The sequence below is a fragment of the Pleurodeles waltl genome, chromosome 4_2, assembly GCF_031143425.1.
Source record: "Pleurodeles waltl isolate 20211129_DDA chromosome 4_2, aPleWal1.hap1.20221129, whole genome shotgun sequence".
NCBI lineage: Eukaryota > Metazoa > Chordata > Amphibia > Caudata > Salamandridae > Pleurodeles > Pleurodeles waltl.
In genome coordinates this window covers 21,656,184-21,673,004 of record NC_090443.1, presented here as the reverse complement: position 1 = coordinate 21,673,004, position 16,821 = coordinate 21,656,184, and the positions used below count along the sequence as shown (strand labels likewise).

At 43.9% G+C, this 16,821-nt stretch overlaps 1 protein-coding gene across 3 annotated transcripts in view; it reads right to left on the bottom strand.

The window, feature by feature from the left end:
* Positions 1–16,821, bottom strand: part of DENND1C (DENN domain containing 1C) — a 292,565-nt gene that overhangs the window by 27,229 nt on the left and 248,515 nt on the right. For 2 of the 3 annotated variants that reach the window (XM_069230426.1, XM_069230427.1), the window contains 4 exons: positions 13,681–13,721; positions 12,447–12,518; positions 5,486–5,542; positions 4,164–4,295 (listed from right to left, as the gene is read on the bottom strand). In XM_069230426.1, coding sequence (XP_069086527.1) covers positions 4,164–4,295; positions 5,486–5,542; positions 12,447–12,518; positions 13,681–13,721 — 302 coding nt within the window. The remainder of the gene's footprint in view (positions 1–4,163; positions 4,296–5,485; positions 5,543–12,446; positions 12,519–13,680; positions 13,722–16,821) is intronic. The other variant, XM_069230428.1, reaches the window with a different exon arrangement.

The window sequence follows — 16,821 nt, the reverse complement described above, 5'->3', positions numbered from 1 at the left end:
TCAGTTTGCCACCATTTCCTATGGTACAGAGCTTCTGGCACACCTCTTGTAGGGTTAGTGCTAGGTGGCAGACATGAAATAGGGCATTTAATGATTATTTAAGGTGGTTGTAAGTAAGGAGTTTACCGGCGTGAACACGGTAGTCTGCCACAAGGGTTTAGAAATTTAGTAGCTCACTGTTCAGAAACAAAGTCCCCAATTTTAAGACACCTGCAACAGGCCACTGATGGAGTTGCTCCGAGCACAGCCATCCTGTGTGAGTGGGAAGGCTTAGCAAAGGTAGTGCAGGAGCATAGGGTTTCTTCGTGTCAGTTTACAGGTTCTGGCAAGCCAAGAGAAAGCTGTGCATGATAACCCCGGATGGTGATCCGTAGAATGGTCAGTAGGAAACAATGAGCAGTGCATTAAGCCTTCCTTAAAAGTCTTTACTGGTAAACCCCATCTCATGCAGGGAGGTGAGCAGAAAGCCAGTGAGCCACCCATTGGACCTGTGCAACTGAATAATAGCATCCTAAGTCCAGAAGACCTAATCCACCCGCAGTTAGCTTTAGAGTGGAAAGAGCTCCCGATGGCGCCGCAGTGACCAAATCAGACGTGTGGCCTATCTGAAGAAGGAATGAAGGACGAACAGAGGAAGGTTTGCAAAATAATACTATCATTGGGGTAGCACACCATCTTCACTAGTGCCACGTGGCCTTTACAGAAAGCAGAAGAGAAGACCAAAAAGCAAACTGGGCTTGGAGGGACCGTTCGCTCTGCTGAGATTTTCATCCTGGAAATCAGTGTAAGAATGGTAGATATTAATCACTAGGTATCAAAAGGTAACTGGTTTCCAGTTCAATCTGAGATCTAATTGTATATGAAGGCGAAAACAGTGCCATATGTTAAAGAAACACTAATTACATTTTAAAATTTCTAAATTTTGTTTGTGCAATTTACATCCCAAATATTTTGAAGATTCTATGTGTACTTGACCCATTTGGGATAACCCAGATCTCTAGTTTGGCTTTTGCTCAATTTCAAAACCATATAAAGACATGGACAAAGCAGGCAATTGCCTTGCACAACCTTGCAAGGGGTCTGGCCCCTGCTCACCCTTCAAAAGCACTAACAGCGGACCATTGCACCAGAAGAGTTTGCCAAGGTTGATGGGTGTTGCTTGTTCAACCACTTGACAGTGCCCCTTCTGTTTCGCTCCTGTGTGCAGAGACAACTCCCCAGGTGGCCAATACCTTCAAATAGTCTGTGTGGACCCATCTTATCTGATTTTAGGAATTTTCCCACCTTGTTCTTCTCTTCTTTATTTATCCAGTTCTTAGCAACAACCCTTTGAATTACTTGCCGTGGATCTCCCATTTGATCTCAGTTTCATCCTCCTCTTTGATTATCTTTGATTGGTAGTCCGGGCTCCCATTTCTGAGATAAATGTAGAGTTCCATTCATACACTCTAGTGCAGTGAGACTACAGACAAGTTATAGGTACATCACATCCTGACATTAGGTGTGAGACTGTCGCCCACACCATCTGCCCTGCCTCTTTAAAAAAAAAATTAGGTTGAAAGTCCATGGGCGGTTGGGGTAAGCCAGATGTTTTTGTTCAATTTGTTTAAACTAGCATAAGGTTAATTACCTTAATGTGTCCCAAACTGTTTGCCAGGGGTTTTAAAATGTTCAGAAACATAATCAAATTTTTCCTGTTACTTTCTCTTCAGGAAAGATCGTGTAGATTTGGGTAGGGGTGATGGCCTTGCCGCAGTACTGAAGGGCATTAATTTACTACTGAACAAGGACGTAATGTGACACCTGAATATAGCATACCAGGAGGCAATCACAAAAGGTCCACAGTGAATAAATAGTGCTATGTTAAAAAAAGAGTAAATAAATGCAGTGACAACATAGTGAGGCATGGCCTCTCTTTCGTGTGTCTGTAAAACTGACGTTTGTTCTTGAATTTTTGTCCTGAATTTTGACCCTTTGTCCTGAATTTTTGTCCTGAATTTTGACCCTTTGTCCTGAATTTTTAACAGTCCTGTCCAGAATTTGCCTCAATGCCAGGTGGTCACCCTAGACGTGACGTCGACAGCGCTCCGAGCCCTTTTCTAAACACTAAATCGTCTCGCTGCGATACGCATGCGCGAGCGCATGCAGCGCAGGCTCAACCCTAAAAATCATTAGTAAAATCAATCGATCAGCATTTGCTTTTAAATTGGAGGTCTATTAGCTTTGTAAATGCTTGTTTTCTAACGAGAGAGATAAGCAAATTACTATCTTTTGTGAGTGAGCATCTCGATGTGGCAGTGTGATGCTTCTACAGTGGTCCTGACACTAATATTTTGGCGATAATCGTACAAAATATTCGTATATCCATTCTTGCATAGTATCATCTACAAATTATAAATTAGAGCAGCCTGTATTCATGTCTGTCAAAAAAGAATACACAAAAATCATGAACAATGCACACATTGGTGTTTTGGACACAGTGGTAGTGCACTAACTGTACAGAATTAATGGCAAATTATCATACAATAAGAAGGTAAAGGGCTTCATTAAGCCACATTTCTCTCAGTGGTTAAAACATTTAGCTGACTGGGCCCTCACCATCAGATCAGGAGTATCTCAAAGATTATATATTATATTTTTAGGCCTCGTCCTACATTTAGCTTTAGCTTTAGCTTTATGTTGTTAAAGACCTATTGTCTACAACAGAATGTACAAAGAGTGAGCTCTGTATCAGCCCCTCACTTGACTGGAGCCTTTATTATGTATCTTAGTTCCCTCCTCCATAGTCGGTGATTTTACTGCATATTCTTGTAAGCTGTCACCTACCAGACAGTGCAAGGTGCCTGCATGTGAAAAGACATATAGCCAGCTTACATTGGGCTTAGAGCCCTGCCATTGATTACCATTGGTTGGCTTTCTTCTCGCTTATTTATTGTTAGTTTGCGTTGGCTTCCTTTCCTCTTCTCGTGGTTGTCCCTTACCTGGACATGTCCTCATTATTTGTGAGCTTCCACTGCTTAATTGCCAGGCACTACTTGTTTCTTTTTGGTTAAACATGTCATGAAAGCATGTGTTTTCCTGCAGTATCCATTGTGTATTCTCTTCCCCCTCTGTATCCTGCATTGCTCTCTCACCCATGTGCTTGTCCCCACCCTCTTCCGTGTTGCACTCACCCTCATGTGTTTCTCCCTGCTTTGCTTTCTCACCCATTTGCTTCTCCTCCACAGGTCCACATTGCTCTCTCTCATCCACGTGCTTTTCTTCACCAAGCACTCCATGTTTCTCTCTCATATCCATGTTTTGTACTTATCCCCCCCAGCCTTTGTGTTGCTTCCCCCCACCCGTGCCACTTGTGTTGCTTTCCCCATCAAAGAGCTCTGTGTTGTTTCTGCCCTGCTTCCATGTTGCCAACCCCAACCACACCCTCCGTGATGCTTCCCCCACAGGCTTTTACAAAAAAAAGCATAGCGAGTGCGCTTGCAAAATGACATGGTTGGCCACATCAAAGGCTATTCTTTCTCCTTTTTAGCTATCCTGCATAGCAATCGGGTGCCATGTAAAATTGTTAATAACCAGTGGCAAGTCCAGTAGGTCCCAAACGTGGGATCCATTGGCTTTGTCAGTGCCTGTTTGAATATCATTGCCACCACATTAAGTTGTATAACTTTTACGTATGATGAGTTACTTTTAACAAATTCCATCATGTTTTGCAAGACTGTTTTCTCCTATGTCCCCGTAACCTGTGCCTTTATTAGAAGAGCCAGCGAAGTCCTTATAGCACATCCATCGTCAAACATTTGACATGTGAGACTCCCCCAGGAGTGTACTCCGTGCGTCTGTCACCATGTGGTTGCTGTATTAGGATTCCACAGGAGTGTGCGTAGATGTTTGCTACCAATTGTTTGTTCACTAAGAAATCCCTGTGAGTATGTGAAGCACATCAGCACCAGATGTTGGCTGTGTGAGAATATCCTGTGACCTTGTGAAGCACATCCTTTCTAAAAAAAAATTGTGTGAGAGAATGCCAAGTGAGTATGCAATATATTTTGGTCCCCTGGTGTTTGCTGTCCAGTTATCCTCTTAATACTGCAAAACTACAATTGTTTCTTTTGTGAGATTCCCCAGCTGGTGTGTGATATCTAAGGAATCCTACTATAACTCACCTGCCCAAAATGTTGTGTTATTGGCAGACGGTTCTGTAAGCAGTCGTGCGCTGTCCTGGGCTGGCTGCTGTCTGTAAAGTGGTCGCTGCGGAGTGAACCGCCACGTCGAAGTAGCCGATTGGTTGTCATATCCTGAGAACAAACCAACTATAGAGGTTCACCTATATCAGCGCACAAGGGCATGAGTAACATGCATACCCACCTATGAGAAATCCCGACTATCAAAGCACAAAGAGCACTTAAGGAGTGGTATTGATATGTCCGCACTAGACGTGCTGATTGTATATACCTTGAAGTGTTGGGGGACAGGAGGGTGGATCTAGGGTTCGATAAAAGACAATATACACCACTGAATGTAGCCAATGTAGCCTCAGATAATTTATTGTCTTCTGGTATGAAAAAAATCACTTTCTTAACGTATCACATTACTGATCTTAAAAGATATTGTGAACAGCCAACTCCTTAGGAGGCTAGCAGAATATCACTGTCTGAATATCGCCTGCATAAATATTGCATACTATCACTTAAAAATACAGCCCCTCTAAAGTTAAATTAAAAAAAAAAACTATGCCCACTGGTGCAGTATTTCTTCAAATAATATTTGAGATACTATGTTTATGTCTGATATTTCTGACAATGATATTCTGAAGCAAAACCTTCTAAAACGGTGTAAACAGCTGTCATCTTAGAATGGCTCAGCACGGCTGTCATCTGAAGATGGTGCATTATCCGAGGAAGATGGTCCGAGTGCCATTTTGGGGTATTGAGCTACAGTCTTTAAATTGTGCAAACAGCTGCAATTATAGGATTGTTCAATGAGTGTCTGTCTTAAGATGACATAAACTGCTGCCATTTTTGGACCTGTTGCTCCTATAGGCATGCTTGTTGCACCCTTTGGATAGTGGGAGTAGACAATCTTGGAATATTCTGAAAGCTATCTCTTACTATTCATTGATCAGATGGCCTTATGATAAAGCAGTACAATCAATATGGTAGGACAATGCTAGTAGCTGCCACGGGAGGATGACATATACTACCACAACACACACATCTATTGGAAATGAGGGCTGCTCAAATGGTTGGAGTTATAGTGCTCAGGTGGAATCATTAAAGCAGAACTGATGATGCAAAGGAATCTGTTAGAAGAAAATAGTTCCTTAAAGCCTGAAGATGAATACTACGTTTATGTCAGAAGTGGAGAACCTTGTGGAACTCATTGATGTATAACTCCTCTGGCACCCTCCCACACCCCTTTACTTCCTTAACCGTCACAAATCCCCCACATTATTGCAGAACACGAACCTTTGGAATGCGTGACTCACCTTCGGCCTCAGGCGAATCCTCAAATCCTTCAGGCCCATCTTTGCCTGTCCCTTGGCCTAAATTTAAGAAAAGGGGTGGCGCATGAGAAAACTACAATAGCATGCTAGACTCGCAGCATCTAATGTGATTAATGAACGTGCTGAAATATGATTGTTTTTGTCTCGTTTTCCTTCTAACAGCAAGAAAGCCCATAAACCCCTAAACTTTATTTCCTATGAAATATAAAGGAAAACAATTCAATAAACACCTAAACATCACATAGAATAAAACAAACGTAATCTGACTGAACATATTTCCTTTAGTACACAGTCCCACAAGAGCATTTGCTCTTCATGATCTGGACTCAACCCTTAAAAGCACAGATGAATCACACATATTGTTATACCTTGATGGAACCAATGAATTCTAGCACCCTATCCACTTCAGCTTTCATAAGGGCATAATCTGTAGCAGTATTCCAGCCAGTAATTTCTGATCTCTATATGGTTCATTTGGACATAGTCAACGGTGGATATTGAGGATTCAAACCATCTTCTTTCTTCTCCTTGTGTCTTGTCATGTGATAGGTCGATGGGTGTAATTTTCTGTTACGCTGAAAGTTGATATTTTTTGTTATATATGGAATATACTCCTCAAATGAAGGTTGCAGCTAAATCAGAGTTTTCTAATGTGCATTTGAGAGAGGTGGATCCATGCCAGATTTTCATGGTAACCACCCACTACTGGTATATACATATTCCTAACTTAATATAATGAAAATGTAATATGGAACCAGCCCGCCTGGACCTTTGTTGGTGACAGATGTGGTGGAGATGGGTATGTGTTTTTGGTTTCTACAATGTCAATGAAGCAAGTACTCCAACAACTAAGGTAACTATTGAGCTTTAACGTCCCCCTCCACATTAATATACTCATCACTGTTGCTTTTAAAGAGCTTCCAGGGAAAAACATTTAAACACCACACTGATAATTAATAGTTGATCAAATGCAGGAAATGCCTTTTGGCTCCTGATGATTGACTGTCACCTGGGAACACAGAGGGTAAACAGAAGCAAGTAAACTTCATGTACATAAAAAAGCCACATTACAAAAGTTCAGGAAGTTCAGTAAAAGCGGGAAATAGTTGGCTTAATCTGAATAAGGTACATGTATATATGAATCTGGTACGTCTGTCACCATGTGATTACTATATTGGGATTCAATGGGAGTGCACATGGATGTTCATCACCAGTTGTTTGTTCTTTAAGGACTCCCTGTGAGTATGAGGCACATCAGCACCAGATGTTGTCTGTGTGAAGCACATCCTTTCCCATTTGTTTTTTGTTTGAGAATTCCGTGTGAGTATGCAATGTACAGCGGTCCCCAGGTGTTTGGAGTCCAATTAGTGCAAAGACACAAATGTTTCTTATGTGAGATTACCCTGTTGATGAGTGATGTTTACAGAATTCTACTCTTACTCACATGCCCAAAATGCTGTGTTATTGGCATTTAGGGCCAGATGTATCAAAGGGTTTTACTAATTTTGTGTCTATGGGAAAATGTGTTCAGACATATGGCCTTTATTTCTGTAAGCAGTTGTGTGCTGTCCTGGCTGAAAAAAAATATATATAGATGACAAAAGACCACCACCTAATGCTCCTGTTTTTTGTGGTAGTGTGGGCGAGCAGTTAGGCTAATCCAGGAGATGTACTAAGCATTTGTTGTAGACCAATTTACAAAAATACTTCAGATTTTTATACATTTTTTAAAGAATAAGATCATCAATATAGGGTAGGTACGTCTTTAGTTGTGGTTTTTCAAAGTTTAGAAAATGTTCTATTTTTGTGCGTAATTTTGAAACATAGTAATCAATAGGAAAAAACTTTAAAAATGCACATAAAATCAGGCAATGTTCTCACAAGTGTCACCTTCTGTTTTTAGGTTGTGGTTGTGGAGAGGTCCAATGGTCCTGCCGGAGACTGGAAAAGTTCGAGCAGAAGCAGCGGCTGAAGGACTTTGAGCTGACGCACAAAGGAGAAGATAGCCACTTGGAAACACACTGCACAGAGGACTTAAAGGTAAGCCCGCGGGTCCCTTTGCAGAGTAGAGCTCACAAGGGTTTGGAGACCCCTAGAGCACAGCTGGTTGGTCGGTGCAGGGTCCAGGCAGCGCAGATAGGTCAGATAGGTGTTGTGCGTCGTGGAGTATTCATGGTCAGGGGCAGGTGTCTTTGAGGGCAGATTGCAGGTCAGCTGAGCTACTCAGGGGCTGGATCTTGGGTGTCCTGAAGTCTCTTGACTGGGGCTTGCTCCTGTGCTTAGTCCGCAATGGACACTTCTTCTGGGTGTCTGATGTAGGGGGTCTGGTACCCTGGGTAGTGGTACAGCACAGCCTTAGAAAGTCCCAGTGCCAGCAAACTTGGCACAAGGATAGTCTTGTCCTCTGGGGCTGTTGTCCAGGGTTAGGCTTGGCTGCTCGGTCTGGGTTGTTAGTCAGCAGCATGTCACTAAAACGGACTTCACGGGTTCCTTGCCTGCAGGGTGAGGAGAGTGATACATTTTCCCAGAGGGAGGATCTTGGTGATTTTTTTAGAAAGCTGGAGGTTCTCTCAGGTTTTGTGGAGTGCTTCAGGTTTCCAGGTGACACCTCTGCGGCAATGGTCAAGTCGTTGCAGCAGCAGGCAGGGTTTGGCGCCTTTTTCTTTGTGTGGCAGGACTTCAGTTCTCGTGCCTTGGGTCTTCTTTGTTCTTGGTCTTCTTGTGTCCATTGAATCTGAGGTCTTGGTCAGGGGATGCCCTCTAAATACTGAATTTAGGAGGCGTTAGGGGGAGTACTTGGTAGTGGCAAATGGGCCACCTACCTTAGGGTGGCTACATCCACTAACTGACCACTTCCGATGAGAAGGGGACCCATCCCTGACCCAGATTAGCCATTTTTCCTACTATCCAAGATGGAGGAAAATGAAATGGAGTGGGCACCTCATCACCTGGCACACACAAGGAGTGGTGCAGACAGAGGGTAGCCACTCCTCCTATTCTTGCTAAGTTTCCTTCCGGTTTTCCCACTCAAAGTGGGGTAAAACCATTGGGCTGCCTTCTGCTGATAGCAGCAAAGGTGGGGGTCTGATTTCAAACGTGGCAACGCCTTAGAAGCTGGCCACTGATGTCCGGTGACTGCCTGGAGGAGAAGGTGTGACACCTCCGCCCAGGAAATGCTTAGGGTCCTGGCTCCGGAGAGCAAAAAGTGTCACCCCAGGAGTCCAGAATTGTCTGGTGGTGTGACAGGCTGGTTAAGTCTTGGCCTGGGCAGAGTTCACAGACTTTGACTCAGCGGAATTCCACTGAGTTGATTAAAAACTCAGTGAAATTCTGCAGAGGTGGACTTTCATGACCTGTGGAGTCCTGATTGCACTCAATCTCAGGAGCGCTAAGAATGGTTGGGTCTCATTAGCCAGGCCAGACCCTGCTTAGCGCTTCCAAGATAGGGCTAATTCAGGAGAGGGCTGTAGGCAGTGAAAGCTGCTGTTTCAGGCCTCTTGTGCACTGGCCTGTTCCGTGTGCACTGCACAAGAGGCAGGCCGGTGCACTAAAGGCCTGAAACTGCAGTTTTTGTTTTTGCTGCCTATGGCCCTGGTATGAATTCAGGCCAGGGCCATAGGCAGCAAAAGCACCAGAAGGCTGACGCCGGTGCACAAGAGGCCTGAAATGGCAGCTTTCTTTCACTGCCTACGGCCCTAGCCTGAATTCAGGCCAGGGCCATTTTAGTGCTTGTTTGTGTCCTCAGTGTGCACAAACAATGAAGAAAAAAAGAATAGGAGATGAGGACATACCTGGGTCCTCGTTGTCCTTCCCCCAGTGGCCTTGCTCTCTCTTTGTCTTCCTCTGCCCCCTGCTCTGCTGCTGGCAGATGGAAGCCTCGCCCTCCCATTCTGTCGCTGGTGCGCACTGCACTTGTGCTGCATAGCCCATAGCTTGGCTGCAGACTGTCTGTGTAGCCCATAACTGGGCTGCAGTGCACACCGGGTGAGTTCAGCTCCACTGCTGGGTCTAGCTGAGTTTTTGGTGAACTCTGCGCTCCAAGCGGAGCACGGAGTGCAAAAACTCCACTAGCTCTGCCAGCAGAGTAGAGCTCCCCGCCCACCCCTATTTAAGACCAGTCAGAAACCACGTCTGGGATGTTAGGTTTTGCATGGGGCACCTCTAAGATGCCTTCTGGGTACATTTTATAATAAATCCTTCACTGGCACCAGTGTGGGTTTATTATTTTGAGTTGTTTGATACCACACTATCCAAGTTTCATAGAGGCCATCCTGTAGCTGGAAACTCATGACCAGTGTCCAGCATATGCACTTGCTTTGGCTTCCCCGTACACTTACTGTGTCTAACAATGGACAAACACAGTAGGGGCATATGTGCTCATGCTCACATATGCCCTCACATGCATTATAGTGCGCCCTGCCTTCGGGCTGCAAGGCCTGCCAGAGGGGTGACGTACCTATATTGCATGCAGTGTTAGTGGACATGGCACTCTTGGTGAGTGCCATGTCGAGTTTGCAACTTTGGATACACCTTGTCGTGGACTTGCAATGGCAGTTTGCATGAGGCTGGTGTGGGGCCTCTCAGAGTGGCGCAATTTATGACGCAGCTTTGGTGGGCTCTCTTCAGTACCCATGCCCTAGGTACCAGGGGTACCATTTACGAGGGACTTACAGGGGTGGCTGTAGTGCCAAACATAGTACAGTTTTGGAGAAAGAGATCTGGCCCTGGGAAGCTGTTTAGCAGGGGCCCAAGGCACTTACAGTTCGAAACCACATCATATTCCAGGCAAAAAGCGGGGGCTAACCATGTCAAAAGTGGCACTTTCTCACATACTCCAAATGAATGTTATGAATAATTCTTTCTCCTTTGATCATAATGCATGCACCTTGCCACATTTCACAGGAGAAAATATAATGACAATGGATGCCCATTATGACACATTTAAACAGGATATTTTTGGGAATCTTTGTACATTATGGCTGGACTTTAATCTTTGAGGAAAGACATTTAGATGCTACATGAAAAAGACATGGAAGTGATTTCACATGTGTCTGACATTATTTTCTACAGCCTTTACACACTTCACCTAATGGTGTTCATCAGTTATTGTGAAATAATTATTATTCTGCCTCTTTGAACATTATTTTGCTATTACAATTCTCTAAGTAAAGGGGGACATCATATTCTCTTTTAAAAACCCTTTGATTGCTAAAAACCCTAAGTATGATTATGCTCTGAGCTGGCCTTGCTCTGGGAATGTATGTGTCAGTGGCGGTCGCTCTGATCTTAAACGAGATAGTGAGAAACAGAGAAAAGTGCAGTTTCAGAAGTGCACATGCCCTAAACTCATCCCAGCAAAAATCATGCATGCTGGCAGTCAACTCCATGCACAGAGATGCATGCCTTAGATCCTACTGCAACTACAACCAAACACCATTAAATATTTCACAAGGACATTCACGCCAATGCCATTCCATTTTAAAAAGAAATCATTGCAAAACTCACAAAGACACTGCACCTAACGGCATCCCTGCTTCAACCAAAAATCACTAAGGCGGTCATTCTGACCGCGGCGGTCGCCGCCCGCCAAGCGGTTCCCGCTGAAAGACCGCAGCGGCCATTCCGGCTTTCCCGCTGGGCCGGCGGGCGACCGCCAGAAGACCGCCGGCCGGCCCAGCGGGACAGCCCCTTCAACAATGAAGCCGGCTCGGAATGGAGCCGGCGGAGTTGAAGGGGTGCGACGGGTGCAGTGGCACCCTTCGCGATTTTCACTGTTTGCACAGCAGACAGTGAAAATCTTTGTGAGGCCCTGTTAGGGGGCCCCTGCACTGCCCATGCCAGCGGCATGGGCAGTGCAGGGGCCCCCAGGGGCCCCACGGCAGCCGTTCCCGCCATCCTGGTTCCGGCGGTGGACACCGCCAGAAACAGGCTGGCGGGAAGGCGCTCGGAATCCCCATGGCGGTGCTGCAAGCAGCGCCGCCATGGCGGATTCCCTGGGCCAGCGGGAAACCGGCAGGAAACCGCTGGCTCCCCTTTTCTGACCGCGGCTTTACCGCCGTGGTCAGAATCGCCCAGGAAGCACCGCCAGCCTGTTGGTGGTGCTTCCGCCGCCCTCCTCCATGGCGGTCATGGACCGCCAAGGTCAGAATGACCCCCTAAATGATTATGTTAGGAATATTAGACCTTATGTGTATATTTTGTTTATACCAATTTCCTATTGTTTCTTTGCCGCCATTTGTGAAGATTACTGAGCAGTGATTTTAAGGCAGTCCCAGGCTGAGGATGGTGCCATTCTGATCCAGTGGCTCTGAGGTCTTTTCCCATTTTCCCCAGGATTCCTAACTAGTGTATTACCATTAAGTATCATGATTGGAACAAGTGGACGATTGTGACTATCAACTACTTCCTTATGGGGAATTCACCCCTAACTTTCGATCGTGACAGATTCATGAGAGCACCTACTTCAAAGCTATCTCAACCAAATGTAAAATATCAAAGTACAGCTCATGCATGAATACAACCTAACAACCAGGCACCACTTAACAATTCATGAAGACACCCAACCTTACACAAGGCGAGCCTCACAAGGAAGCACTGCACCATTCCTGAGAAGATCCAACCACCCAGCTTTAGCTAAAAACACAGTTCATGAGGATGATATCATAGCTCATAATAAAAATCATTCTGTGTTCAAGAGGGTCAACCAATGTGCAGCACATACCTACTACAGCTACCATGCTCTAGGAAAGGAGACATAACCGATTATCAATCTCTGCGCCTGACCCAACTTTATCAGAACCTTCAGCTAACAAACCAAAATATTCAAGGGGGTACGGAAGTAACTTTTGGCTTTTAGACATTTCTGCAAAGAAGGGTGAATCTAGTGAGTCCATGGACATCGGAGCGCGCACAAGTTATACAAGATAAATTGTTTGATTCTTACTTTTCTGTACATGTTCTTCATAGCAGGATTAGTCTTATTCTTGACAGTGTGTATCAGGGCACCGCCGCCTTTCTGGAATGACAAAATGGAGGTTACCAAACTCCATACTAGCTGAAACTGGTGCAGAAGTTTTTCAGAGGCATATCTAGAAAGGTTGGTGTGGAGAGTGGGCGTATGAGAGAGCAAAAAACAATGTTTGGGTCTTTGGGTCTGATGTACAAAGCAATGCTGCGGTCGCAATAAGCAAATATTGACGTTTGCGACTGCAAAATGGCCTTGTACCGTGTACCATCCCTATTTTAGAAGTCGTTATCCTGTTACTGACTCGCAAAATAGGGATTGCAACTTGCAATTAGGAAGGGGTGTCCCTTCCCAATTGCGACTTGCAGGCCCCTGTGTGACTGTTTTGTGACTGTGAATGTAGTCGCAAAACAATTCCAATTAATACCAATTTCAAATTGGTGTTAACCTATTCGCAAATGGGATGGGGTCCCCATGGGACCCCTTGCCCTTTGTGAATGGTAGCGAACTTGTTTTTTCAGAGCAGGTAGTGCTCCCACTCACCACTGCCTACTTTGAAAAAATGAAAAGAAAACTTGTCATTTTTATTTTTGAAATGCATATTCTTTATTGAAAAAGCAGTCACAGACATTGTGGTCTGCTGACTCCAGCAGGCCACCATCCCTGTGAGTGTGGCCATTCCAAAATGGGTCGTTAATTGTGACCTCTCTCATGAATATTAATAAGGCAAGTCCTTTGCAACCCATTTGGGAATCGCTAACAGTGTCTAGACACTAAGGGCCCAATGTACAACTATTACAGATTGCAACTCGCCAAAAAATGCAAATTGCGAGTTGCAATCTGTAATAGTTGTACATTGGGCCCTTAGTGTCTAAGCTAGTGGGAATACAGGTATATAAGCACAGCTCTATTTTCATCTCTTGTGTACTGCACACAGTTGTATGTAAATACGTTGACAATAACAGCATTAACCAACAAAGCATGCATCCATTAAATCGCTATGTAGGGAAGTATTGATTTCGTTTTGTCATCTCCGCATCCATTTGACTCAACAATATTGTATTGTGGTAGTCGATCTATCTGCTGTGATAGTGATGTCATTCGATATATTGAATACAATACAGTGACCTCACCACTTCTGCTATCAATCAGTGGAAAATAACAATAAGTCAATAACCTTCAACGCAATACTCTTGGAGGGAATTTAGCTCACCTTCAGGCTTTCGACCCACAGCTGGTAGGAGTTTGAGTGCCCTACAACAGAAAGGAAGAACACAAGTGACAGAGAGTGAAATGAGACCAGACAGATGACAAAAAGGTTGTGAGATGGTGAGGGTAAATGGAATATGTCAGGTGATCTACCACATGCCTAGAGGTCTATTCAGACGTGTGCAGATGTTTTAAATCCCTAAAATGGCTAATTTGAACTGGATGATATTTGATTAAAGCATAAGCTGGAGGCCATTTTTGTAAGTTGCATATGTATTTGTAAATCGGGGACCAAATGCTTGCGTGATTTTTGGCTCATGTTAACTAATAGACTGATTACAAGTCTATAAACCATTTGCACGCTTTCTTTTATCGTGTCTGAGAGCTTGGAAGGTGAATACACAAGATTAAGCCTTTTAGGCGTCAGCTGCAAAATAATGGGGAATACATTTATGAAACTTATGAAAAACGACCTGAAAAACATGGAACATTACCTATCCCTAAGAATATGACTAAAAATAGCAGCCTTATTTCACAGCATTGCTAATTCTCTGTATGTTGGCATGAAACCCTGTTTTCGAGCTGGTTCGTGTCACTCTTGCACCACGCAATGTGGTGCCAAGAGCATCAGAAACCTTAAGTCAGATTTATAATGCCATGCAAGGCCACTTTGCGTGGCCCTGAGTGGATCCATAACTCTGGAGTAAAGCAATGCAGCGCAAATCGCTGTGTTGCCTTACTGTGTCCTGTAAATACATTCTACGGGTGTTCCCATGTAGCTCCATGGTTTTTGACACATTACCAGAACTGGTAAACCTGGGAATGCACCCAAAATATATACCTTCCCAGGAGATATGTAACCAGAATAAATATCTTTATTTTTCCTTGTTACTTCCTCTTTCCTTGTGCGCTGGATTGTGCATGCACACATAGATAAAAGAAAAAGCCTCTCAGGGTTGTATTGGTGCAGGAAAGTGTCCCTTCCTGCACAAAAAACAATCCTGCATGCAACACAGGCACCCTTGCACCACACGTTTTCACCTTAAGCTCTGCATGCTCTCTGAGGAAGAGAAATGCTCTGTAAAGTTAACTGTACTGGATGATGAGGAGAAGGTTTTGGCCATCCTTTGGGAATCAAATTATTCTCCTATTGAATGTAGTTTCCGTACCTCTGATGCACTGCAGTCTCTACAGGTGGCCTGGTGGGGCCCAGGCCCCAGCTCAGTTTTATACCAATATAGATGTTGAATGTGCTGAACCATGACAGAGCAAAGAAAAAATAGATCCTGCTCCTTGCTAAGCACATTAATTTGTCCAGCTACCTTTCACTACAAAGTAGTGATTCTTTGATTTAAAAAAAAAAAAAAGAAAATACATGTTTGCTTAAAATGTTTAAATCTGACTTTGTATGTATGCAAGTCTATATCTGCATCTGTATACACACTTACATACAAAGTCAGATTTATGCAAATGTTTAGGTATTTATGAGTGTATATATGTATTTATATATTTTAATATGTATATACACACACATGAATATATAAATAAATATATATGATATATATTCACTGAAAAAAACAAAGGTTACATGGACATTATAGTTAGGAAATAGAACTTAAAAAAATATAGAAATTCACTTAAAAAAAACGAAGGTTACAGGGATGTTTTAGTTAGGTTCTGAATTTGACCATACAAAATCCTTAGAAATTCCACAGTTATAGTTAGTTATTTCAAGTTACCATAACTCATGCCCTAAAGTAACTATAACTCGCACCCCCCACCATGCATAGTTTTTTCTTCCTTAATTTGACTGCTAATGCTTCATTGATATTTGTAATGACGTTATAAAAGTTGTCATGATTGCTGTAATATCTGCGGTAATTAGCTGTGCATGGCATGACCTCCACAGGGACACTCTTAAAAATGAGCATAGGTGAATAATTTCCAGAATGCCCTTCTACAACCCACTACCCAGTCCTAGATGAAGTGTCCTGAAGGAATGCCCTCACAGATCACCTCACTGTGAGGCTACCAAGCATCTTTTAAGGTCTGATGTTTTCCATTAATCTATTGTCAAAGACTTGGCTCCATTGTAAGAACAAGCTCCTGGTGCTCGGATACAAAACTGGATTAAAATGTATCATAAAAAGAACCTGTAAGGAGTGTTGAGAGATGGAAGAGGTAGAGCGGTACCCTTGGAATTTCTGGTCCCATACCTCACCAGACTATATCATTGCTTTGCCTATCTCGAGTAGGATGGTATGATAAAGGCTGCTCCTACCCATTGGTTTGTACCTTTCTTCCCATTCATCGTGCAGAATTACTGTCATGCATGTGATACATGCCAAGCCCACAATGTTGGAAAAGGGATTAAGAATGCATCCACTCAACACCCACCTCCATGAGGACCCTATGTCTATCTTCAGATGGACTTTATTCAAATGTGCACATGCTGGCCTTACTCATATATGCTAGTGATTGTTAGTAGGTTCTCAGTTTGCTGCCTGGAATAGAGGAGGGTGCCATTACAATTTAGAAGTCATTTTTGTGAGACTTCAATCCCTGTTTTGGAGTTTCTTTGCAGCTAACCAGAGACGGGGCCTCTCAATTCTGCAGGCAAAGTGGAACTCAACAATGCTACCTAAAAAACAAGTTAGTGAAAATATGTCCTGAGACACAACTCAAGTGGCCTGACAGCTTACCATTGCCTCTTTGGTCAATCCCTACTATTCCTTCCCAGAAAATAAGATTGACCCCATTTGAAATAATCATGGGCTGACCAATAATGATACTGCACTCCAACCCACATGCCCCATCATCAACTCCGATCTTACAGTTAAATGACAATGTGATCTTGCAGTACTTCAAGCACTGTCTCTGCAGTTTACATTCTCAGGTCTGAGCTCTTATACCAGAGTACTTATCCAATCCTTGCCACAACATGGGGGCAGGGCAACTGGGTGTACGTAAAGGTGAATGAATGAGAGACGTCTCTGCAGCCATGGTGGAAGAACCCCGACCGAGTCCGGCTGATCACCAGCACTGCCGTCAAGCATTGTGTGCTGCCCACCATGATCCATTGATCGCACGTCAAGCATGCACCTACCCTGCTGCACCAGCAACTGCTCCTGTTTCCAGACCTGAT